This window comes from Solea senegalensis, linkage group LG8 (genome assembly GCF_019176455.1).
Source record: "Solea senegalensis isolate Sse05_10M linkage group LG8, IFAPA_SoseM_1, whole genome shotgun sequence".
Lineage (NCBI taxonomy): Eukaryota > Metazoa > Chordata > Actinopteri > Pleuronectiformes > Soleidae > Solea > Solea senegalensis.
In genome coordinates, this window is record NC_058028.1 from 13,707,753 (window position 1) to 13,734,365 (window position 26,613).

At 42.1% G+C, this 26,613-nt stretch overlaps 1 protein-coding gene across 4 annotated transcripts in view; it reads left to right on the forward strand.

Moving 5' to 3' along the window:
- cux1b (cut-like homeobox 1b) overlaps window positions 1–26,317 on the forward strand; it is a 62,549-nt gene extending 36,232 nt beyond the window's left edge. The window contains exons 7-23 of one of the 4 annotated variants that reach the window (XM_044031375.1): window positions 28–104; window positions 452–518; window positions 4,692–4,740; window positions 6,005–6,109; window positions 6,638–6,826; window positions 6,951–7,009; window positions 7,183–7,225; window positions 7,358–7,454; window positions 8,726–9,526; window positions 10,249–10,332; window positions 10,839–10,940; window positions 11,057–11,604; window positions 11,728–11,872; window positions 12,495–12,785; window positions 12,945–13,133; window positions 16,243–16,507; window positions 16,689–17,874. In XM_044031375.1, coding sequence (XP_043887310.1) covers window positions 28–104; window positions 452–518; window positions 4,692–4,740; window positions 6,005–6,109; window positions 6,638–6,826; window positions 6,951–7,009; window positions 7,183–7,225; window positions 7,358–7,454; window positions 8,726–9,526; window positions 10,249–10,332; window positions 10,839–10,940; window positions 11,057–11,604; window positions 11,728–11,872; window positions 12,495–12,785; window positions 12,945–13,133; window positions 16,243–16,507; window positions 16,689–17,199 — 3,622 coding nt within the window. In that variant the 3' untranslated portion in view covers window positions 17,200–17,874. Of the gene's footprint in view, window positions 1–27; window positions 105–451; window positions 519–4,691; window positions 4,741–6,004; window positions 6,110–6,637; window positions 6,827–6,950; window positions 7,010–7,182; window positions 7,226–7,357; window positions 7,455–8,725; window positions 9,527–10,248; window positions 10,333–10,838; window positions 10,941–11,056; window positions 11,605–11,727; window positions 11,873–12,494; window positions 12,786–12,944; window positions 13,134–16,242; window positions 16,508–16,688; window positions 17,875–22,961; window positions 23,166–23,956; window positions 24,070–24,180; window positions 24,298–24,391; window positions 24,476–24,754; window positions 24,812–25,005; window positions 25,087–25,175; window positions 25,241–25,355 lie in introns of those variants that run through there. The other 3 variants (XM_044031376.1, XM_044031377.1, XM_044031378.1) reach the window with 3 other exon arrangements.
- The last annotated feature ends 296 nt before the right edge of the window (window positions 26,318–26,613 follow it).

Consider the following 26,613-nt stretch of genomic DNA (forward strand, 5'->3'; position numbering starts at 1 on the left):
TTTCTTGCCTTCTGTCTGCCTTTGTAGGAAACTCCAGGAGAACCAGGACTCCATGTCCTCAAGGTTGAAAGAGGCTGAAAACAAGACCCAGTCCCTACAAACAGGTACTAGCTTAGTCACTCCTAACAGACCTGTGCCACGTTTTAACTAGCCCAAAAATGGCAGCTTTCTGTCTCAAGCTTCTCCGAGCCTCTGAAGATGTATCCCTATTGATTAAGAACATTTAGAAACTTGATCCATTTCTGGTTTAGATGAATGTGGCTTAATCAGATTCACAGTTGCAATCATGACTTCATAACTATTACTTTAATACACTTTTTTTTTTATCACAAGGAAAAAAAACACAAAAAAGTAACATAACTGTCTAAAAGTATTTTTGGGACCTGATATCATACACCATATTGACTTGTAGCGGTCAGATTGACAACATACATTCTCCTCGTCTTTACAGCACTTGAAACAACTCAGGCCGAACTCTTTGATTTGAAGACCAAGTATGACGAGGAATCCACTGCAAAGTACGTTCCTTGCTGATCTGTGTGTGTGTTTGTGGGTGACTTTTCCCCTTTGGCTTCTCTATAGTCTGTTGCTGATATAATCATCCTGTTTAGCGAATATTGTTGCCTGGAAACTCCCCCTTCTCTCCCCAACAGCTGGATTGTCTCCCACCACGCTCAGCAGCCTCCAAATCCCAGCACTACCCATGCACTGCAAATACTGACAGGGATTGTAATGCATGCTGCAGCTACAGCAAAGCACCAGATAGAGAATATATTTATTTATTTGTTCAATTCTCTTGGATTCATTATGGACAAGTCTGTGAGAGGAGGCCAGAGAGAGCCACTGTGAGATTTCAGACGTAAAGCCACCAAGGTTTCTAAAAGGACTTGAAAGATAATGTTGCTTCAATTACTCGAGCTGTGGGCATCTATCATTATTGATCTTACAGTAGTGGCGAGGACAAGAACAGAAGCTTTTCCATGTCACCACTCCTCACTGTGAAGTGGCACTTTATGACATTCTCACTCCTTTTTCCCTCAGGGTTGGTAACGTGAACCAGAACCACCACTCAAGCCTCCGAACCACATTCATAAAGTTTAAATTCTGAGAGGAACAAAGCCCGTCTTTGTGTTTTATTGGTAATTTGTGTACTTCTGGAGCAAATTGCTCGTTCACTGAAATATGAGCTTTTTTATGCAAGATGATCAAAGACATCCTGCACGCACTCCATACTCAAAAGTACGACAGTGTCAACTTGGCTTTCAAGGTTTTCCCCTACCCCATTTACCATGCCCTCACTCTGTCTCCATTAACAGAGTTGTTAAATTGATTGGCTGTTAAAAACAGATTGATCCCTCTGCTCTCATCCTCACAATACTTTTTTTCCCCATTTTCTACCTCCCTCACTCCCACGCTCTTATCTTTTATCTCCTGTACTGTCCATTTGTGGGACTTGGAGGACTGGTCACGGGAAGATATTACATGCAGTGGAATGGTTATAATCAATAGGTTTCATAGTCTTTCAGACTCCATCACCCCATCATTTTTTTGTCCTTTTGACCACATTGCCCCTTCTTTCTCTCATTTCTTTACACTTCCTTTTTCCTCCCTTGTCTCTTCCTTTTATGTCAGTAGAAAACACATTTTGAAAAGATATAGTAGGCCCCATTTGCTTACAGAAGCTAATAAACACATGCCCACCCACATTCCCACACATACACACACAAACACGTACAGATACACACACACACACACACTCATGAGCCTGAGGCAGTCAGGGTCCTTGACTATGTGGCGTGCTGTGATCTGAAATTTTAATGCAACGCTTTAAAGCACACACAAACCCTCTCTAACCCTGCACCCTCCCAGTCCTTGGAGTCCTTCCCCCGTTTACTGCTTGGCTGAGCAAATCGCCAGTGTTTGGCTGAACACAAATTTTAACCCTTTTACTGCATATATTTTGGCTCTACAAAAACACAAACGGCATCCATATCATGCTTTTTCCCCCCATAAGCACTCTCACACACACACTCACTTGCTCTAAAATCTCCACTAAGGAGGACATTGCGTGACAAATCCACCATCCTCTTGCTGCATTTGGGTAATCTGTCTTTTAAAATACACACACACACACACACACACTGCCTAAGAATTTGGTCGATGTTGCAGTGCCCGAAGTGTGTGATCATCAGCGGGAGGCAGGCCTGCAGATGTAGCATAGCTCCCTCTCTGTGCTGCCGCTGTGAGGGTCTGTCTGGCTGCGTTTTACCCGTTTAGTCCCTGTAAAAGATTAATGATATATTGATCTGAAGCCCCACAGGATGCTGTGTATGTGTGTGTGTTCAGCTTTCTACATATAAACACTTGATACCATTTTGGGAGCAATGGTGATGCTCATAATTAGGCAACAGTCAATGGGCTTTTTCTGCCCTGTGTCCATCTCATGTACACACAAACACAAAATGGTACTCAATAAACAGACACAGATAGAGACACTCTGACACACTGGCTTCCTTTTAAGCCTCCTTGAAATCCCCAAGGTAACACGCTGTGAAAATGCAATGTGGAGAAAGCCAAGAAAAGAAAGGGAATGGAGTGATGAAAGCTTGAGGGCAAAAAGTGAGCCAGGGGCTGAAGGCTACAGCGAGGAAGAGGGGATAAGACTGTGATAGAGGAGGGAGAGGAGAAATGAAAATCTAAATCAGGGGAATATCCTGCTGGCACTGAGGACAGAGGCCGAGGAAGAGAGGGCAAAAGATGAGAGAGGAGGTGGAAGGAAAAGCAGATGAAAGGAGAGAAAATAGAGGGCAATAGGAAGGGTTCAGGTAGGGGGTAAAGGATAGAAGCAGGCAAAGGGTTGAAGAGAAATGCAGTTGAGTGAGGAGCAAAAGAGAGAAGATGATAAGAGATGAAAAGGCCTGCCTGAGATGGAGGAAGTACATTTGGAGCTTAGAGGCTCTGGGCATTTTTTTCAGAGGTCCTACACTACTCACTGATGACACTGGGTGCACCCATTAGCTTTCATGATACAAATGTGTGTGTGAAAGTATGTGATTTTGTGTGCCTCTGTGCTTTTTCCAGTGAAGCAGCACATCTACTCTATAGCTCCTCCCTGTGGCTGCTGTAGAGAGCCTTGTAGATAAGTTTGCTCAAACCTTATGAAGGACCCTTCCTTCACTATTCAGTGGTTGAAGTAATTCCACTGGGTGCATTGGCTGCCCATGGACAGTTCCTGTACTGCCCAGCGACTGACTGACTGACTGACTGTATCAGGACACGCAGAAAATCCCTTCCCTGTTATCTGCTTTGGCCCTCTGCCTCATTTATAATTCCCAAATAAAGCCAAATCCAAAGGTTATTTAAGAAGACTTTGTGCATCTGTACTTTGATTAAATGATCACATTTGGAGCAGGAATGGTGGTGTATTTGGGTTGCATTACTACCCATAAACAGTCTCCATTACAAGCCTTACATTTGTGTGTGCGTGAGCACAGTTTTGCATGCACATGGGTCCGGCACACTATAGCTTAAGACAGGATAAAAGCTGGTGAGGTAGTGTACTATTATGTTGCTTAAATGCATACTAGATCCTTTTAACTGTTGGGGAAAGAATAAAAACGGAGAGTGAAAAGCTCTCCCACCCACATCTGACTCTTTTTGCTGCATTGCCTGTGGCACAACGTTGACCTAATATCAACTGTGTCTGTTTTGTTAAACACATTCAAATCAGTAGAACCCAAGCCTATGGGACATAACACTGTTTCTCATACTGTGACACACAAACACAAAGGCCGTGTGGGTTATTGAGTTCATTATCAAAAGAATGCCATGAAATCAAAAGGTCTTAATGGACACAGCAGTGCACATGGGAGCTCACGTCTTTGCACTCAGTGCCACCCTTGTATTCTTATCAGTGACTAATGTCTTGAATAAACATGTGCACATGCAAAAATCATCTTTACACTGCTCTGAAAATACCTTGAAACTTTTGTAACTATACACATGTTATCTTCATGGGCGTACACAGATGATTCTTATAAAAATATTGATATATTCATTGTGTGTTTGAGTTCAGGACTGTTTGTCCTGAGAGTTTCTTCCACATGTGTCATTGTCTGCAGGAAAGTGATAGGCATTCACATTAATCAAGGAACAGGGTTACTATTTTTCCAAACTTCAACCAGAGGTGGATGATGGGCACATTTTTGCTGTCTGACCTCTAGCAAGTGAGAGGTGAACCATGGCCTCCATTCAGACCATTAGTCAGACACAATCACACAGCTTCATAGCAGATTAGTCTGCTGTATTAGGACTTAGAGCTCTATTAATGTAATCCCTCTGTTTTAGTGTGCCTTGGGTTTAGGGGCTTACATGTGCACACCCACACACATTGACACACGCACACTTAAATACATGTATGCACGCACACATACAAGCTGTTTGGGTTATGGAGTTCACAATCAATGGATTAAGGTGAAATTTAGACAGTAGCTTAATGGACACTGTACTGGCATTCTCTAAATGTGTGTTCTCTGAACAATTTCACAGTTTAATATTCTCTCTGAGAATCATCTACCCATTTATCCATTCCTTGTTTTCATTATCAAGCTATATTTCATTGAGTCACTTTGGAGCACTGTGACATGCTCTGCTGCTTGTTCCTCTGCAGTAAAACTAAATATCTCTTTCAGGGCTGATGAGATTGAGATGGTGATGACAGACCTGGAACGAGCAAATCAGGTAAACCTGCTCAGCATACTTACTGTACATTTGTTCATAACGTAAAGCTCCACCAATGTTATTGTCTCTTATTAAAATATATTTCATGTTTTGTATAGAAAAAAGTATTATACCAAATGTGCAGGATCTAGTTCCATTCTGTATTTTTTTCCTCATTAAATAATGTTAAAGGAACAAAAAAAACAACCAGTGATTCATACATTATTCCCCCATCATGAAGCTCCACTGTACCCTAAATCACCTCATGAGCCTCACTGATGCACTGTGTGACACATTCCTTCATTATGTTGAGCATTATCGTTTGCACTAGAGCACCAAATGAGTTTAATTAAATATACTGCTGAAAATAGTCCCAAACAAGTGCACTATCTATCTCTGGTGGCAGTGTGTGGCAGTTTATTTATGGTTTTTTTTCTCTAAACTATATTTTTCTTGAAAGATTTATGTCTTCAATCCAGGCCAGATTTTATCTGTGTTCTAAATTTATGAAATGTGGCCTACGTTAACAAATAATTATCCCCAGTGTTTTTACATGTTTATAACACACCTATTAAACCCACCCAGCTAAAATAAGCCCCCTGGTGCACCCTCTGCCCCAGTGTTGTAAATATTTCTGTGGTATCTGTTAATGTCATTGTTGTTAACTTTCATTATTAGCCCAAGAGTATGATTTGTGGTTAAAGGGGTGACATAGACATGTAATGTTAATATTAGCCTCAAGGCTACCACTCTGACCATAATGCTACACAGAAACACACCCACTGTTCACACTTCTGATTTGAGATTTACTGAGGATGACAACATGGCCTCTAGCTCAGTCAGAGACTTTTTTTATACACTTTTATTAGGAGAACGAAAAACATGATTTTTCTATTTTGTGACTGGTATGTCCAACTCCCACCCAGTCAATAACAACTCTCAATATGGTTGCAATTACGAATACAGTGGAATCTGCCTCCTGTAACTCCTAATGATGTCAAGTTGGCTAGTGCTGCAGATGATTCCACACTGGAGTTTAGCCGTTTTTTACAAAAATACAAGGCAGTGGCTGATGTCTAATTTATCTTTTAAAACTAAGGGTAAATAATTCCTTTCTGTCTGCATCCATTACAGTTGGGTTTTAGTTTTCCCCTGAGGCTGGAGACAATGACATGTAAAAGTCATGTGTGTGTTTACCAATAATACAGAAGTGCCATTAAATAGTTTTTTTTAGTGTAAGAACATCGTCATGTCTTAATTATAACATTTCTACTTTTCCTTACAGCGAGCAGAAGCAGCTCAGAGAGAGGCAGATTCACTTCGAGAGCAATTGTCCTTGGGTAACCAATCCCAGCAGCTCAGCAGTCCAGCCAAAGCTGACCCCGACACGGTAACCCTGCCACACTGATTCATTGGTTGGCTGACAAAATGCTACTGCAAGGCTAAAGATCAGCTTGGCCTTTTTAATGCAATGAATGTGTGGCTGATTAGAGATTAATGTTTGTATCTTTGTAGTCACTGGGTTCAGAGTTCAAGCTTTGTAATCACCAATAATGCATTGATTTGTTGATGAAATTATTGTTTCTCCAAGTAAAGGTTGCCAACATTACAATCAGGGATTGTGTATTGATTCACTGATTATTGGATCACTACAGTAGACTGCAGAGGTTAGACTTGGTTAACTTTGATGACTGACTATCACAGCAAAGATATTTTCTCTTAAACCACTGTGATGTGTGGGGAATGGAGTTCTGATTATTGCACTAAGGGGGCAGACATTTGAGTGTGTAGATCAGCTTCTGTCTGCTTTAGGAATACTACTTGTAGGTGGCCTTTCACTGCACCAGGTTCTGTTTTTGTACATTGTTTTATAGCTGTTTCATCATTACTCAAAACTGTTGTTCTGTTTGTCCTTTAGGAACAGGTGGAGGAGGTGGCATCCCACTCAAGTCTGGAGGCGGAGCTGAGAGCCAAAGAAAGGGAGACTGCCCAGCTGGTAGAGGACGTCCAGAGACTGCAGGCCAGCCTGACCAAACTTAGAGAGACCACCAGCTCCCAGATCTCACAGCTAGAGCAGCAGCTCAGCAGCAAGACTACCATTCTCAAGGTACAAACAGGTTTTTTATTTTATTTTAGTTTTTGCTCTTTCATTAAAACATGTGAAAACATCCCAAAATTGTCTGTATTCATTTTATTTAATGGTATTTCATCTCATCTCTAATCGTTTGCAGGAACTTGAGGAAAAACTGCAGAAACAAGCTGATTATGAGGAGGTGAAGAAGGAGCTGAGGTGAGGCGATCACACAATTGTGTATTTATGTAATTCATGTTTGTCTGTGTCTGTCTGTGTATTTTATAAATAATATTATATAATATCATTTCAGATTTGTAACACAATAGAGATAGCTTGTCCTTATGATTATTATTATGATTCAAATTGGACATTTTTTTGTGTCTTCTCAGTATCCTCAAGTCTATGGAGTTTGGAGCATCTGACTCTGTTCAGGTAAAAGTGACTGTTGCAGTCCGTACAAGTTACTGATAGAACAAACTGTTTTTTAAAGAAGGATAGCCATATAAATGGGAAGCTGATGTCAAGTTGTTTTGAAAAACACAACTTTCATTTATGCTCCACCAGGACTCATCCAAACCTCTGGAGGTGCTGTTGCTGGAGAGGAACCGTAGTCTTCAATCTGAGAGCGCCGCTCTGCGCAACGCTAACACTGAGCTCAGCGGTAAGTCCGTCCAAATGTAAGTTAACGAGGGTGTGGTTCATCAACACGGTCATGACAAAACCTTCACTTAGACCAACAAAAACGAGAGATTTGTCACAGAGGCCCCAACATTCGTGTGACCTTAGGTGAAAGAGCGCAGCTGCAGGTAGGGCCTTACATGGATGCTTCCGAGGGGAGTGCATACATACTCTATGTACTATTATACATTTAGTATGTTGTTCTTTTTCTCTGAGAATACTTAAAAATTATTGTTGGGTTTTTTTTGTTGTTTTTTTTGAATGATTTGCCATATTGGGTTGCCAATATGTGTAAGAAATGCAAAGGTGTATAACATTCCAAAATGTTGTTGCTTTGTGGTGCATCACTGGTGTCTATAAATACAACAGCAGGAAGTCAACCTGAACAGTAACAAAGTTGCAGTACACAAAATGAGGACACCTTGCCCTCTGCAACAGTGTTTATGGTTTTGAAATGTCATTGCTTTGGGCTTGCATAGCTGAATAGCTTTGAATTGATTAACATTCACAGTAAAGGGAGCTTACTGTCTAACTTAATCATGTTGAGTCTCTGTGCTTATGCATTAAAACAATATATCTCCCAGCACTTACCATCAAGATGGATTGTGGTCACAATACTCCATGAGAAATAGTTAATGTCTTTATATTTTTTGGTGAATGAAAAAATTTAATGTCTGACTGTTCATGAAATAAGAGAAATAAGGCTTTTATTCTATCAGTCAGTAGACCTTCACAGTCTCTGTTTTGCTGCATGCATATGTTTTTTTTTGTTAAGCCAAATACGCTATTGTTTGATCTTGTATGTATTTTGATGGACTAAAATCTATAGTACTGCATAATGGAATACATTGGTGCTTAAGAACACACACTCCAGCACCATGGAAGAGGACTCTCATGGTGATCTCAAGACATTATTTTACTCTCTCCAATTACTTTCTCTTTGCCTGCGAGAGAAAGAGAGAGAGAGAGAGAGAGAGAGAGAGACTGAGTTCTGGTCCAAGCTAATCTGCCTAAGTGGCACAGTGTCAATTGTTTTGTTTGTCCTTTTTTCCTTCCAGGCTGTGGCTTACAAGAAAGGTTGAAATCACAAATGCATGGGCAACTTGTCTGGGGGGGTTGGCAAAAAAGGAAACAAAGTTCACTAATTTGTAAAAGACTTGATTAAGATAACTTTTGTTTTTTTTTCTCTCTCTTTTGGAACCCCTTTTTTGTTGACTCCCCCATAATGCATGGTGTGTTTGACCTTTCTTGTAGGGTCAGCTGGGCGAAAAGGGACAGAAGAGTCTGCAATGAAGGAGGAGACCATGCCCAGCGATCCCTCTTCCTCGCCCCCTCCTCCCCCTCTCTCTTTTTCTTCCTCCTCCCAGCTCCCAATGTCTCGCTCTCACACGGACCCCCTCAACTCTGCCACCACCACCAGCGGTGGTGAAACGCACCCTTTCACTCCTACAGGCATTGGACAGGATTTCTACTCCCCTGTGTTCCCTCTGGTGGGTGGTAAGATGGCTTTGAACTCCCTGATTCAGCGGCAGCTGCTCCAGACCTTCTACTCTAAAGCCTTGCAGGAGTCATCTGGAATCCCCAGTGGGGCTCTACTGTTCACCCCCTTCACTCCAACCCTCAGCTCCATCCCTACCTCCACCCCTGGCTCTGGGTCTGCTGCCATCCCTCTAGCAGCCAGCAGTCCCCAGCCACCTCCAGCCAGCCCAGACATAGCTCCTGTTAATGGGAGCAGTACTGCTGGCAGCGCCCCCTCCCCGTCACCTAGCCACTCTGACGCTACCACAGGGAGTGTTTTGGATGGGGAGGACATGGACACAGCAGAGATTGCCCGACAGGTGAAAGAGCAACTGATCAAGCACAACATTGGCCAGCGTGTGTTTGGCCACTATGTGCTGGGACTGTCCCAGGGTTCGGTCAGTGAGATTCTGGCCCGACCCAAGCCATGGAACAAGCTAACCATCCGGGGGAAGGAGCCCTTCCACAAGATGAGGCAATTTCTCGCTGATGAGCAGAACATCCTTGCACTGCGCAGCATCCAGGGACGGCAGAGAGGTGAGTCGGTGTGTCTTTGTGTGTGCGTGTGTGTGCGAGCTTGTGTTCACTTGTTTTGCATGAGTGTGTCTTGCGTGCGAGTGTGTGGTATGTGCGTACAGCCCTGCACCGAGCACATTGATTAGCTTGTCAATATGGAGTACCTTTTTATTTTCATTTCTCTTTCTTAACTCCCATCCTGTGCCACACCTGTGTGTTTTGAGTGAGTTCCTCGTCATATGCTTATCCCAAGAGCCTCTGCTAGCAATTGTGGTCAATACAGAAACCTTTCACACATCAATAATATTGATCACTGAGAACTCGGAGGAAGGCAGGGGTACTGTTAACTACAGGTAGATTCGATTAGCTTGGGCCTGCTTCTTTTAACGCATCATGAGATTTCTGATTGAAGGTGGCCTCAGTGGTGCAAAAAAATACAGCACTCTAACACCAAGACATTCTGTGTTGACAATAAAGCTGGAATGAGTTGTTTAATATATATTATTGAATGATGTATCTATATACTATGTCTGTGTAGTGTAGAGTAGTTCTTATAGAGATAGACTTTATTCCTACCAGGGCCTCAGATAGTAAACATCAATGCATTTATGGCACTATGATGTGCATTGGATGGAAGTATCAACATATTTTGCAGCTCATTATAGGGCACCATATAGTCTAGCTTTAAAAGAAAAAAACACACAAGTGCTGTAACATAGTGTGTGGTATATTGTTCTTAACAGAGGGCTCAGGCCAGCCCCAGCTTAGCCGAGTGTTTCAGGATGTCCCGAAGCGGAGAGCCCTCTCTGATACAGCTTCACACACAGGTCTGTCCCCTTCACACACAGAGATTGTAGCACGTTCTGTCTGTGTGGCATGTTTGTGTTGGAGTGAACTGTATCTATGGTGTGTGTGTGTGTGTGTGTGTGTGTGTGCTTTTATTAATATGCAGGCTGGCATACAGATACAAATGTGCCTTGAAGGCAACCACACAGTTCCAGTGACTTGCGTCAAAGGAAAAGCCAGCATGTGTATTTAGGGATTTTATTAGTAGTTGTTATTCTGTGGGGAGCATTTACTCCAAGAACCCTGTAGCACGTGTGCATGTGGGAACTCCAAAGGGACTAGAGAAATTACGACAAACCCTCCAGTGTAGTTGCCTTGTAGCTCAGTGGTGGGAATGTTGTTCTTTGTGCTGTGCTATGGTGTAATTATATGATGTCCTTATAGGCCCTGCTATTGTTCTCTTTACCAGCTCTGTAGTTGGTTATCTCTGCTTTTAATCTGACAAGTTTTTTCCATCTCCTCCCATTCCCTCTTCCTTTCCTTCCAGGTAACATTACTGCCCGTGTCCGCACTCCAGAGGCGGGTTCAGATGAGGCTATCAAGTCCATTCTGGAGCAGGCGAAAAGAGAGCTGCAGGTGCAGAAAGCTGGTGAGTCCTCATTCTTTTGTCATCTCCAGAGGAGTCAAAGCAATGAGTATGATGCATTGTGGCTGCAAGTGTTTGTCAGAGTCTCTCATGATGGCCCTTTTCTACTCTCTCCACAGACTTGTCTAATGCTCAAACCTCATATGCAGGACTGAAAGGAGGGGGTGGGGGTGGGATTGGAACTGGAGGGGGCAGTGGATCAGATGAGGCCATCCGCTCCATCCTAGAGCAAGCACGCAGAGAGATGGAGGCCCAGCAGGCAGCACTGGAGCCCATCCTCAAAGCTTCGTCTTCCTCCTCTATATCACTGTCTCAGAGGGACCTCCTGAACTCTCCGCTCACTGCCCCTCTACCTCCTTACAACCCTCTGGCTCTCTCCCTCAAGAAACCTCCCAGCTCCCTCTTGTCCTCACCCTCATCCCCATCTCCCATCCTCGACTTCAGCTGTAACGTGAAGAGAGAGGGCAGAGCTTCTTCAGGGATTGACATGTCCACTGACGGAGGTCTCAGGCTGGGTCGCAGCTCTGAGAGTTCAGGCCGCTCTGGAAGTTCTGGGGGTGTGGGTTACTGGAGAGAGCAATGGTGGAGCAACATGCACACAGACCCCCGCAGGACCATATCGAACCAGATAGGAGAGGATAACTACAACCAGGAGGACTCCAAAGAGGTGAGTGGCGGGAGAGTAAACGCTTGTGTGTGTGCTTTATTTGTCCATTTCTGTGTTTTTTTATGACTCTGTTTTCACTCTACAGTAGTAGCATGTCTAAACCATTCTCCTGGTGTGTTTTAGGGAATATTGAGTGACAGTCTGTCCCGGCACAAACCGTGGAACAAGTTGAACCAGAGGAGCAGAGAGCCATATCTCCGCTTGCAACCGTGGCTCAATGGAGACCAGGGACAAAACACAAACATGATCCAGCCTGTTCAGAACCAAGGTAAACAAATCAAATACAAACATACTAGCACAGACTATATGGATTCACATAACCAGGTTTCTTGGGCCACAGCAAGACTGATTAGAGCTTGTGGCTAGTTGTTACTGTCATTCTGTCACTCATTCTAGCCACCTCCCTCGTCCTCCACTCACCCCACTACCCCCTCCCCCTCTTCTCCTCATACCATCCCCCCATCCCCAGCGCTGTAGCAGTGTCAGCCAGCAAGCTGCTGGTTTGTCATGTCATAGACAAGTTAGTATTGCAACACCAGATGGCAGTTCTGTGTGTGTGTGCGTGCATGTGTGTGTGTCTCTCTTTCTCTCTGGGGGTGTAAACAGCAGCTAATGTACACTGACAGCTCCTCGTGACTGCTCTCTTCCAGCCTGCTGTGCTGCACAGCAGTACTACACAGACAGAGGCAGGGAGATGAAGGAATCTGAGGAGAAAGCCAAAAAGGCTTCAAAATGAAAACTTAAGCACTTTTGCTGTTTGTTTAACAAGGACTAAATTAGTTGATGTAGTTTGACTGAAGTCCCTCCCAAGCCCAGCAGGAGAAGAAGATGAAACTGATTTTTTTTTTCTTACCTGTGTGAAATTTCTCACCCTGTCTGTTCTGCTCAAGCAGAGGGTACTCCCAAGACATCAGCAAGTTGCAGCCCCGCTCCAGAGTCGCCCCTTAGTTCAACCGAAGAGTCTGTCAATGGTCTCTCTGGGGATCCACTGGCCTCACAGTCCTCCAGTGTCAAACCTCCATCTGATGATCCCTCTGGTGGGGAGTCTCAGCCCGGCACCCCGCTGCCTCTACCTGGTCACTCTGGTCTCAGTATCCAGGAGCTGGTTGCAATGTCCCCTGAGCTTGATACTTATGCTATCACCAAGAAGGTTAAGGAGGTGCTGACTGATAATAACCTTGGTAAGAAACAGAGAGTTATATTTACTCTTTTCTGCTGTGTTTTACTGCTGTGTGTGCAGTTTCTTTGGTCTTTCTTCGTCCCTTCCCATTCAAGAATCCAGCCATTGAAGCAGTTCACTGAAATAACCATTTCATTTCCCCTCTCTTGATCCTAACCAGGCCAGCGTCTGTTTGGGGAGACTATCCTGGGTCTGACTCAGGGTTCTGTCTCAGACCTGCTGGCCAGGCCCAAACCTTGGCACAAGCTCAGTCTGAAGGGCAGGGAGCCCTTTGTCCGCATGCAGCTGTGGCTCCAGGATCCACACAGTGTGGAGAAACTCATGGACATGAAACGCCTGGAAAAGAAAGGTGTGTTGTTGAAGATCACTCAAGAGAACTAAGAGTATTCTCCATATGGTGCAACATGCCTTCAGAAATAGTAGTAATAATAATAATAACAATAATAAATTCCTCTTGTAAATTTAAAATACATTTAAAATAAGGCACAAGCAGTGGCACTTGAATTGCACATGCACATCTGCACACACAATATCCTTTGTGCAGGACAGCAGAGCATGTTGTGCAGATCACAATCATCTTGGTGTGATGTCAGTACCAATCAGGACCACAGACATCATGTACTGTATTAGATGTGACAGCTAGGGGACCGCCAGGGGCCTGCTTACTCACAGTCATCAGCATTCCTCTTCATCGTCATCATCATCATCATCATAATCATCAGTGTCTATATGCTCATATTTCTATCATTTGTTGGCCCAAAGCCCACTCTATCACCATCATTCTGTATATGATGCTTTTTCCGGACAAAGTGAGTGACCATTTACGATGGATTCACAGATTTGCGTCGCTTTAATGCCTGAAGCTGGGTGGTCTGGCGCTTTGTGGCTGAGGTTAGCAGAACAGTGTCTGTCATGGCTGACTACATAGTAAGCGTTGCTCACATTGCTAAAGTGATGGTGATGTGATGTGCAGTGTGTTCATAGGCAATGGGGAGAACAACCTGGTGTGAAAGGTCCATGTGAGCGTCTGTTGGTATATTTGCATAAAAGGGCTGCAAAGATTATTTGACATAATTGACAACTTCCTTGATTAGAATTCCTCGACGTGGAGTTTTACTGTTTAGGCATTGTCAACCTTTTTAATTGAAACACTGCCTCTGGCAAACAATGCAATGAACTAGGAATAGTAATAAAATAACCGTCTCCAACCGTTCCATGTTTATGTGCCCTTCCCTTGGGATACCAGAGTATTCCGGTATACTTCTGGTAAAATAGTCGGTTAACTTACACAGGGTTTAAACTGTGAGTATGGTAGCGTTGTTGGTAACCTATAGGGTATATTGACAGGATGTCCTCAAAGTAAATTGATTTTATTTATTTACACTGGGGGCTCATCCAGGATATATTGCACTGCAGTGAGGAGGTAGAATAAAAAATCACCGCAAGTAAACAATGAGTAATGCCAGCAAAAAGCCGGCTTCATGTGGGTTGAGCTATAAGTCTCCTCTTTGCTCCTTGACACCGGTCTTTGACCTAAAAACATGTTACACTGTGTACCTCTCTCCACATGTGTTTATTTTAATAATTAAAATAATATTCCATTGTGGCCAGACTTGACCAGACTAATGTACATTAATACATATGAGGCTTTCCATGTGACAAGTCCCAAGCTACAGTCCATTACACACAATAACGAGGAGAAATAAGAGGACATTGAATGCCGTGATATTATGATAAAGTAGTCAGCCAAGCTATTATATTAAAGTCTTGTTAATAAGTAGCTGACTTCCCTATTTGTTGTTCCTGTTAATAAAGTTACTATAGTTTATTCTGAATAAACAGAAACATAATTGTTAGTCTTTGCCCTATTGCATACTGTGTTTTGATTGACTGCCACTTATAAGTTGAACGTTTGTCAACTTAAGGGGAAGCAACGGACCCACAGTGCAGTTTGTCAATGCTTAACGCTGCTGTGTTCAAAGTGAATGAGAAGCGTTTCAGTTGACACCTCCTCAGGCCTTTACTGCTTGTTTGAATCTCTCTCTGTAGATGCATATTTGAATCTGCCAGTTGGCACAAGCTTATAGGATCAGTTTAAACTGCTGATATCTTGAACTAAACACAAGAGGGGCAAAAAACAAAACTGACCTTACACCGTGTTTGGGGGCTAAATGAAGAGGGTTATTGTCCCTTCTACTTCGTTTTAGATTATTGACCCCAAAGTAATGCATTCAAATAGCAACAGAGAATAGACCTGTCCAGCAGCAAAGCCCAAAGGAAAGACATGGACCCACTCCAGAGTAACCATATTTGACCTCTCACCCTTGAGGGTAGAAGCCTGCCAGGCAGCAAACAAGCTTCACAGTTGTGCTAACCTTGCTCTGAGGAGTTTACCCTGCTATGCTAATATATCTGGCAGCCTGCACTGGGGTTGAGAAAATGTCAACCTTAAGCAAAGCTGCCATGAGCTGTTCATTTTCAGCTGCTGGTACCCGGAGGGAATGGTGCTCCTTGTTTGCTTTAAAATGGAAGAGATAATATGGTTGTTTCATTTTTTGAGTAACAGCACCCCCTAGTGGCAATTGGTGGTGCTACTGTAGAGAGATATTCAGAACAGTGTCACAAAGGACAAAAGGTATCGCAGCATTTCGCATTGGATGCAATTGTCAGACATGGAATATCCACAGGAACTTAACGAACAAGATCACCTGACTAACTGGTATTAACACTGAGCCCAGCAGGAAAATATGTTCTATGCTGATAGGAAATCTCCCATTCTAGAGAACATCAACATAAATGCTCAATGTTCCAAACTAATTTGAATAATATAGATTAGCCTAGGGCTGCAGCTTATTATTAATTTGATTTACAAGTCGGTAATAAACCCATTATCACCCCTGCAAAGGAGGTTATGTTTGTGGCTGCATTTGTCTGTGTGTGCGCAGCATAAATAATAAAGAACAGGATGGAGTTATGGCTCAAGGAAGAAAATACTAACTGTTGATGATGAGGATGATGATCTGGAGACAGATTCAGATACATTGATTAATCATGCAAGATGAGAGAATGTGGCGACACTGACAAACTGAGTGGCCTTTCAGAATTTTGCACTTTGTTACACAGAAAAGAACAAAGAAATGTTTTCTAAGTTGTCATGAGAATAATGTGTCCTTCGCAAATGAAGTCAGACCGCTAATCAATGTAAAAATGTTGAAAAATAATTGCCTGTCAGTCGGCTTTTAGTTGATTAGTCGACTAACTTTTGTTAGTTAACTCAAGTCCAGTCAGCTGATTTATTATACTCTAACTGTTGGGACTGAACTCTCCCTCCATCACATGAATATTACTTTTCAACTTTCTTTCAATGAGACAGAATCCAGTCTTGAAATCATTTCATGATGTAAATGTTTTTTTTGTGTGTGAAAAGCTGACCTCTCTCTTTTCCTGTCACTTTACAGCCTACATGAAGAGGCGGCTGAGCTCCCTGAGTGATAGCCATTCTGTGGACGGGGGCTTGGTGGCGACAGATTACATGCAGGGCTCCCAGAGTCCGGGACAGCAGCATCTGAAGAAACCCAGGGTGGTGTTGGGCCCTGAGGAGAAGGAGGCCCTAAAAAGGGCTTACCAGCAGAAACCCTACCCCTCTCCTAAAACCATCGAGGAGCTGGCCTCCCAGCTAAATCTGAAGACCAGTACTGTCATCAACTGGTTTCATAATTACAGGTCAGCACCGGGATGAAAGAGGCACTTCAATATCGAGTTTTATTTCATTTTAAATCAAATTTAACATGAAAATTGTTCTATATAAAAGTATTTGTAAATATGTTGTACTGAGAAAAGTGTAGATAAGTTTGTAGATAACTTCTTGGCAAAATATTTACTACTCAATCCGTGTCTCCTTTAGGTCACGTATTCGGCGAGAACTCTTCATAGAGGAGATACAGGCTGCTGGAGGGGTAGGAGGACCTGGCAGTGAAGGGGGCTCTCCTTCCCTCCGTGGGTCCAAATCAGGAGAGGGGGACAGCTGCGATGGGACAGAATCTGAGGGCACAATGGAGTTACGCCAGGGACTGGGCATTAGCCTGGATGATCACAGAGGAGCATGCAAAGACCACGATATGGAGGCTGACTCTGAGGCAGGGGGCTCTAATAACTCCCCTGCTCAGATAGACTGCATCACCTCAGGCTTAGCCGGGCCAGGCTCCAGCTGTGGACAGGCTGGACTGGCGCTCTTCAGCCTCACAGAAGCGTCCTCCAGCGGCCATGCCTCTAGTACTAACATCCCAGCCTCTGGCCCTACCAGAAACCCCAGGGACAACAATTTGCGCAAGAAGAAAGCAGCCAATCTCAATAACATCATCCACAGGCTGGAGAAGGCTGCCAGCAAAGAGGATCCCTCAGAGTGGGAGTTCTAGCTACTCCTGACCATCCTTCAACCCTCTTGTTTCATAACCTCACAACCTCTAACCTTGGACCCCTCCTGCTCTGTTCCAGTCGGAGAGTGGACACAGCCAAAGTCAAGCTCAGCAGCCATTTTTATTAAATAGAAGCTTTCCGCAGAGAGGAAAGAAACAAAGAGTGGTTGGCAAAGCCCTTAAAAAGAAGATTTACTGAATACCTAGAAGAACAAAATAAGAGAACATAAGTGTCTCCTTTTTTTAAACTGAGTTTTGTTTTTGTACTGAGAAAAGCACTTAGCCGTCCTGCTGGCCTCTGGCCCTGCTGTACCTCCCCCTATCACCAGCCACTGGTGCACCAGACTGGTTAGTCCTGAGCTGGGGTCTGACCCACAGCTGGGGTTGAAACCTGGACTCAGTAACACAGGCAAGGCCTGACACAGCAGCTGTCACAGTGATAGACACTGATAGATGATAGATAGAGACAGGAACTCTCTTACAAGAACTCTCACTTTCTTAAAGGAGATTTTTTCCGCTCTTCTTCTCACCTCCCAAGTGTCCACAAACCTCCCCTCACTCAGTGAGACGCCTCATTTTCACACTGTAGAGTGACTGTTACAAACCCTTTGCCTTTTTCACTCACTGCGTGTGTGTTTGTATGTCAGGGGTTGTGTCAGTGTGCACCTGTGTGTGTGCACCTGTGTGTGTTTGTGTGTGTGTGTGTGTGTGTGTGTTTGTATGTGAACACCCCCAAAATGGTGTGTGTGTTCTCTTCTCAATGGCAGCATGTTTTCTTTTCTTTTTTTTTTTTTAAGTCTCACTCCTACACTCTTAAGAGGGTAGTGTAAGGCCTGTTGGCTGAGCTGCCATGGTTACTGATGTAAGAAAGATGAACATTGACTTGTCCTGTCCCATATCCTATCCTGCTGACAGCCATGTGATGGCCAGAAGGATTTCTAATTCCTCACAAACACACGCACTCATCTGCCGAGGAAGGAAGGAACCCACCCTCTTTTTGCCTCCTTAAACCCTTCTTTTAAGGTTGAAGGATGATCTCTTTTTTGATATTGCAATTTGGTTGCCAATAAGAGATTGCACAGTCTATTGACTCTAAAGAGTACAAAATAGGGAATTTTAGGAAGCATTTTTAATTAGTACAAAATAAGAGCAGAAAATAAGAGAATAACAAGTTACTGTTTTGAAAGAAGAAAAAAAACACAACAAATTAGAATGGATTCATGTTGCATTGTTGAAATACGATACGATGAATTTCACGTAGTACTGTAGCTGTCTGACATGGTGATACTGTACGTGTCTCTTGTTGTTTTAGGTTGTGCACGTCACAGCTTTACCAGCACTGGACTTGCTGGGTGTGTGTTTGTGTGTGTGTGTGTGTGTGTGTGCGTGCGTGCATATGCACACCAATGACAAATTCTCTCTGTTCACAAACACACGTTTTTATAGGCCAAATCAGGAAGAGTGTGTGTGTGTGTGTGTATCTGTTGTGTGTGTTGTGTGCATTTGTATTTGCTTGCATGAAAGTCAGGGTTGAGGTCAATTCACTCAGTTAAATTAGAGAGGTAGATAAATAATATTGAAATTATTGACTGAAAAGATTGGTTTTTAGCAAACGAATTGCAATGTACAGTACTTGATGAGTCTGCCGTCAAAGTGAATTCACCACAATCCTGGTGTGAGTTGTTGCCACTCTCCTCCAGTCTTTCCTGAATCCAGGGATGTAAGTCTTTTGCATTAAATTCTACTGTATACACTACAAATTATAAGGCATATCACCTCCTCCCTGTCCCACACAAGCCCTCAGTGCCTGTCAGCCCACTGCCTCCCCTTTGTGTGTTTGCGTGTTTGCGTGTGTGTGTGTGTGTGAGGGTGCGTGCACGCGCATGCTTGTCAATCCATGCTTGTGTACAAGTGTGTGTGACTGAGGAGTGTTTAGTGTTTCCAATGAGTGGAGTCATATTTCGTATCTACTTGCACACACTACTAGTGCACAACTGACACCCTTCTTTAAGCTGTTTGATGCGTTACCATTACATTAATCTTGTCACAAAGTAGTGTAATACTATGATTTACTGTAGCTTGGTTTTATTGCTATTTTGCATTTATAGTTTGGTTTTTATTCTGCTTATTTATAGGTGCTGTATTTTTCATTTAATGTCTTATCATTTGAGTTGTCTATTTTTTAAGGGATTATACTGTTCCTGAGGGCAAGTAACATTTTTATTAGACGTATAGACTGCCGGCAGTATTGGTTAATATTTACAAAGATGTACTAGTTCTCATTTGTTTGTATATTCATGAATCCTAAAGTTTAGTGTCATTTCAATAGCTTTGAAAAAAAAATGTTTTTTGCTACAGTTCATGCTCCCGTAAACATCAAGCTTTTACCACAACAGTTATGCTCTTAAATTGCTAGCTAGAGAATCAAAGGACATATCAAGATCGGTGAACTTATGATAGCATATCTCTTTTCCTGTTTTCTATTCTCCAATGATGATGATGTATTTGGGTTTTTTTTGTTGTTTTGCTCTGGCTGTTGCTTGGGAAAGCCCAACACTAACGCTTGGCAGGACATGCAGCTTTCTTTAGAGTCTGACCACTCATTAATCACGTTGACATAATTAACAGGTCCAAATGTATACACTTTGTCAAATAGGTCAAAGGAAATTACCTAAACTTGAGAACAAGTGTTTAACTTGAAAGAGGTCATATCTGCCAAATTGAGATTAGAGAAGTGTACCAGCTAGCAGGTGTGCTATGCCAGATTGAACAGAGAAAGCCAGCCTATGATTATGCAGAATTTATATTGCAGTCTGTAAAAAAAAAAAAGAAAAAAGAAAAAAAGAAGCACTTATTATAATCGTTTTTGAAGACTTAACCTTAAGGACAGGGTCTGTAAACACTACAGCAGAATACGATCCCTGGATCCAGGGAAACGTATGCCTTTTTTAAAAAGCGGTTGAGAACCAAGCACAGACTCTTCTCCCTATCTTAACACTAAAAAAAAAAATAAAACAAAAAACACAAGATAGCTGTACACCCCGTTTTATATATGATGTACTGCATTCCTATACAGCAGCCCCTTATTTCAAACTGCAGGTGACCGCGTGACACAAAGACATCGTCGTTGTACAGTTGTAGATAATATGAGTAAACACCTGTTTTGGTTTCAATCCAAAATCTCAGTCCATCCTTAAGCCCCCTTTTTTTCCTGAATCTAAATCAAGATAAATTGGCAGCTTGTCAAAAGATACTAAAATAACTTCATTACACCACTTTTGGATGCATTAATTAAAATTGGATTTGTGACGCATCTGATACTTTTCAAATTCTTCAAACATTTGCTTTTCCTGTGGACGACTGATGTAAAAGAAAACAAAAACAAGTCAGTCTTCTGCAGAGTTATTTGAAGGCTGGTTGCCTTCTGTTGGACTGCTTGGACTGGATAACCACAGTTTGTTTTATTGTGATGAATAGCTACTGTAAAGTATAAGCACTTAACCCATTAGCCATTTTATAGCCAGATCCATCAACTCACCCAAATCGTGTGAGATCATCAGATTTGTGCCTTTAACTGCCAAGCAGGGCACCAAACTAGTGATGTCATTAGATGTAGACAACTTCGCCAGATCTGTTCATAATCAGATGTCCCGACGTCTTTGATCCAGATTAATTCCTCATAATATGCTTTGTAAGTGGTACGTAAACGTCACCTATTCTCAGCTCTCTGTAGAGGGTTGTATATAATTGCTGGAGTGAAACAGTGAGAGAGAAAGAGAGAAAAGAAAATGAGCTTGTGTATTCTTATGACTGACCTGCAGACACGTTTCGGTCCTGGGTCTTATTATTTCAGACAGTTGTTTTTCCCACAATGCATTTCTTACGTTGTACATACAACCTAACTAGCAGCGAGAAAAAAAAAAGGCCAGAGCATTGAATGAAGGAAGAAGCATGCAGAAACAGCGTACACTGTAATAACACTGAATTTATTCATAGGGCATTTTGTATTTTTCTGTTTGTGTCAGGTTTGCTGTGACATTAATAACGGCACTACAGGTATTGAAAATGACGTGTGCCAATTCTAATGGTTATTTGGAAAAGAGACGTGTAAATACAGTCGATCAAGTAGCTATTGATTCACTTTTTGTCACAGTATGCTTTTGTTCGAAGGCAGGAGGAGAGAAGGGACGATTCAGGACTTTTCCATGATCCACAGATATTTTTCTACAAATTTAAATCAGATGATTCTATACACTGTTGAATAACATTGTAAAGGTGTAACAGATGCTGTATATCATATCATGTTTTCTGAAGTCGTAAAGCTTTACTGTATGATCTGTTGAAGTAGTGGTTATTCATTTGACATATTAGTTGTAATGGAAGCCCGAACAGCAGCACTGGTCACCATATTCAGGAAAAAAAAAAGAAAGAAAGAAAGAAAAGAGAAAGAAAGAAAGAAAAAAAAAAAACCTCAGATGTTTTTTGTAATACTTTTAGAATATATCTTATGAAGTGGGTTTTGTAAGGAAACACTTTCCAAATCAGTGGTGCTGTATGCATATTACACTCAGTAATACATACACACATAATACAGCACAATACACTCATCCCTCAAACCCCCCCTCACTTTACCCACAGGCTTTTGGTTTTTTTGGCTCACCTCTCACATTGGCTAATTTGAAGTCTTAAACCTTTACCCCTTCAGTTATTTCACACTCGACTGTACAACGTTAACACTGAGATCAGCTCTGGAACAACAGACATTTCACTTAAAAGACTTCAAAAAAAAAAAGAGGAAGCAAAAAGCCAAATAGTGAAGTAGTTCCTCTGTTGAAAGGTTGCTGACACTTTAATGTATGTCGTCACTCCACTTCACCCATAGCTTGAAACCACAGTGTAGTCTGACAACCAAATGAACCTGGGGAGATCTTCACCCCCCTCCCCCCGCCCCACCCCCCCTGACCCCCTTTGGAAAGCTTTAAGATGCTTGTCGAGGCTTTATCAAGTTCAGAGTGTTTTTCGTGGTGATATTCTCCAACTTATCATCAGCAATGTGGAAGTAATAATAACATAACCTGTCCCACTGCTTATTTTGTGAGTGTGTGCGTGTGTGTACGTGTGTGTTGTAGTACAAAAGGCTGCATGACTGTAAAGGGATGGTTTAAAAAAGAAAAAAAATTGTTTTTGAAAGATGTTTCCCGAGCACTTCTGTCACTCCTGAGATGCTTTTATTTTGTCCTCCAGGGTTTCCTCTCCCTTTCATTTTTCCTCATGTATCATTGTTTCTTTATCTTCTTCTATTTACTAAACGTATCATGTTGTCTGTTCTCAGCACTGTAAAACAGTCCCTTCTACAACATTGAAAAGCAATATCACTGTATGAAACTTTCACAATGTATTTGTTATGATTGACATTTGATTCATCATCATTATTATTCACATGCACCCTAGGTGTGATAATTGAAGTAAATCTCTTTTATACAAATACTAAATGTGTGCTGTGGTAGTTTGTTTTGGTTTTTTTTTGTGGGTTTTATTTTAAGAAAAGCAAATGCTTTGTTTTGGGAAATAAGTATTCTCAGAGAAACAGATTAGTAGGAAGGATTGTGGGGCAGAAAAAGGGGGTTTCAGCTGTGGCGGGTGAGTTATATTTGGAACTACAAATAAAATCTAAAGACAAACGAGACGTCCGAATGGAAAAAATAATTTCTAACTTCTCTTCCGTCGTTCTCTCTCTCACTCTCTCTCTCTGCTCCCCACAGGCCGCTATGCAGATCTGCAGGTGGAGTTTTCGGCCGCGGTGCGTACCAGCGCGGAGCAGAAAGAGCTGATCCTGAAGCTGGAGCACGACCTGAGCACCATCCAGGCCATGCCCTCCCTGCCACGCCCGGACGCAGACGGGTCAGAGGTCACCAACATGGAGAACATCCCGGAGCCGGTTAAAGAGGCCACAGCCATGTTTACTGGTACCTAGTTTTAAAAACAAATTTTTTTGATTTATCAAAGTAGTTACAAAACAGTGTGTTTGTGTCGTGTCGCCTTTACTCAGAAAAGTCAAAGAAAATAAGGTTTTTGTGGCCTTATAACAATGATTGTACATTAAGGCTGCACAATTTGGGTAAAATACCCACTTTGATATGCACTTTAACCTTTTAAAATAAGCTTCAGATCAATAATTATTGTTATAGATTTTTAAAAAAGAATGTTCAGTACCACATGATGCCATCAAAAATATTAATGACGACATTGTTTTTGTTCATTGCTTTGTTTCAAATTTAGCATTGAGTGTCAGTCGCTTGTTCAGTAGACCTGAATGTTACTGTTTTGCTAAACACAAAAATATCACGAGAAGACAATGATGTTGTGTATTTGGCCACATTTTTGTAGAACAGTTAAGTCTTTGACAGAAAATGCGCCTTTTTTGTGCTTTTTTTAATCCTTTAGCGTCTGTTGAGGAGGATAATAAGCTCGACTCTGACAATGCGTCGTTCTTATCGAGGGGAAAGCAAATGAATGTAATGTCTGTGTAAATACTGAAGGTTGTTGATGATTAAGGATTCAGTCGGTTTTATTATGACAAACTAGGCAAAGAAGTTTCCTTACATGAGCCAGAGTCCAGTTTTGATTTGTTTACTGAAGTTACACTTAAGCAAAACAGATCACTGACCCATTTTCAAACTATCATCGCTCACTCGTGACGACATATGTTTTTGTATAAATAGAGGAAAGTAAATGATGGTGTCTGTGTTTCCTCCAGGTTCAGGAGTGAACCCCCATCCTGAGCTTCCTCAGGGCCAGATGGACTCGCTGCTCTCCATCATCTCCAGCCAAAGGGAGAGGTTCCGCTCCCGCAACCAGGAGCTGGAAGCTGTGAGTCGCACGCGCGCTCACACTCACACGCTCCCAGACATGCTGTGCGTTCTTGTGTCTTTTCATGGAAGGACTCATTTCTCATCCCTTTGTTTCCTCTGTCTCCTGCAGGAGAATCGCTCTCTGCAGCAGACCATGCAGGCCCTGCAGAATGAACTGGACAGTCTGAGAGCAGACAACATCAAACTCTATGAGAAAATCAAATTCCTGCAGAGCTACCCCACCAAAGTGTGTCACTGTGGCAGCATTGATTTTTCTATTGATTTCTTTTGTCTTATGTTACCTGAACTATTCACACCTGTGTGTTTTCTCTGTGCTGTAGTCTGGAGGAAGTGATGACACCGTAATGCGTTACTCCTCCCAATATGAGGAGCGACTGGATCCATTCGCCTCCTTCAGCAAGAAGGTTTGAGACACCTTCATGCACCTTCACGTCACACACAAGATCTAACAATCTGACATTTTCCTGGTGTTTTTAGTGATTCTTTCTGCGTCACATGTCATCACAGTGGTGCATTAGCAGAATGTCGGGGTCTCATTTTTGAGGCTGTGTTGAAAGTAAATCTTGGAAACATTTGAGCTGAATTAGTTAAAACTAAGTTGTTAACTATGTGTGTTTGTGTTTTTCCACACTTTCCAAAAACTGTGGTTGTTTTCTTGAGTCTAAAATAATCTATGTTTGCAGGAGCGTCAGCGGCGATACCTGAGCCTCAGCCCCTGGGATAAGGCAACTCTGAGCCTGGTAACAAACAAACACACGTAGACACGCATAAAAATAATTTAGATTTTATAGCCATTTTTAATTTTAACAATACATGAAAAGGAGATGGTTTGCGCTCATAAGGTCAAAGGTTACTCGTACACACCACACACAAACACACTGTGTGGTTCATGTTTGGTGTCACTTGTTATTCATTTGTTCCGTGTGTCTCTCAGGGACGTGTGATTCTCTCCAACAAGGTGGCCAGAACCATTGCCTTCTTCTACACCCTGTTCCTGCATTGCTTGGTCTTCTTGGTAATAAATCTGAGGATTTGATGGTACAACTGTGTGTTTAGCTTCATAAGAACAGAACAGTTAACTGTCCCACCCTTTGTTTTGTTCAGGTGTTGTACAAGACTGCTTGGAGCGAGAGCATTGGCAGAGACTGCTCCGCTTTCTGTGCTAAAAAGTGAGTGTGTGTGTGTGTGTGTGTGGCTTTAAGTGACGCCACTATTTCTAAATCATGTATGAACTCATTTTTAATCCTTACATTTAATCCTGTTTTTAATCTCTCTCATCTCCAGGTATGCTGACCACCTCCACCGTTTCCATGAGAACGACCAAAACCTCTAAGCTGCCGCATAGTGAATGTCGTGAGGCACTTTGATCTAAATGTGCTCCTCATAAAAACAAGGCTTCACCTTTTTTTTCTTTGCAATAGCTGATATCTCCACTAGGGGGCAGTTTGGGGCTATGAGCTTTCAATGAAAGGGAGGATTGATTCCCGAATAGAGTTCTTGACCCTTGATCATTTGCAGTTAAGTTTATTTCATACTCTACGATGAATAGAAGCCAATCATCCGTAGGTTATATCGGTGGTTGTTGTCAAATTGAATGGCGTTAAAATGTAGTTCTGCACAGACCAAATGGGACCACGATACCTGGGCCTTGCTGTGTTATTTCTGAGTTAAACTGGAATTTAGAATCCGTAGTGGAACATAATCAATGAAGAAACGGTTGTTTTAAGAGTTAAGGACCTTTATTGTCATTATACAAGTGTAATAAAATATGTGTAACACACCAGTATACAGTCAAGTTTAGACTGAGGACCGCACTCTACACGCATGCACGCACACACTGTGAAATGATTGGCAGAAAACAACATTAAAAACATTTATTAGGACGTGTTGTTTAAGGTTAAAATGTATGTTTGACCGGGGACTTTTGAGGGAACTGATTGAGAGAAAATAATGTTTTAAGACTAATGGTGGTGGAACGACACATACAGGTTACGGTTTATTCAAATTATTTTGAGATTCTCTCTACTTCAGAGTGACGAATGTGATTGATTTATTAACGATTTAAGTACAGTTTAAATATCTCACTTCTTGGCGGAGACACCATCTTGTTACTAGTGCTTGATATTAATCGAATGTTCCTCAGCCGTTGAATGAAGGACGCAGCAGTAAAATATGGTTTCTGAGTTTGTGATCGTAACATTCTTCTTCTTTACCTGCTTGCTTTTTTCCTCTTTCTTGCTACTCTTGCAGATATATTCAAAATAAAGACTATGCAGTAGTTGTTCTTGACTTGTTTTATTTTTATTTAGAATAGAGTTTTACTTCCATCAATCTTTATTTTTTTGGCATACATTGTGCACTTTGTTGTTCTATACTCGGGGGTGGTATCTTTGAGTAAGCGATAATACGAAGAAAAAATCTGATAAATAAAACAAAAATAATACAGGAAATAAAATCAAATGTGTGCGTTTGCATTAATCCTCTTTGTATGGAACATTTAAAGCCCAAATTACAGAGAATTTCCCACTTTTTCAGAGACTGG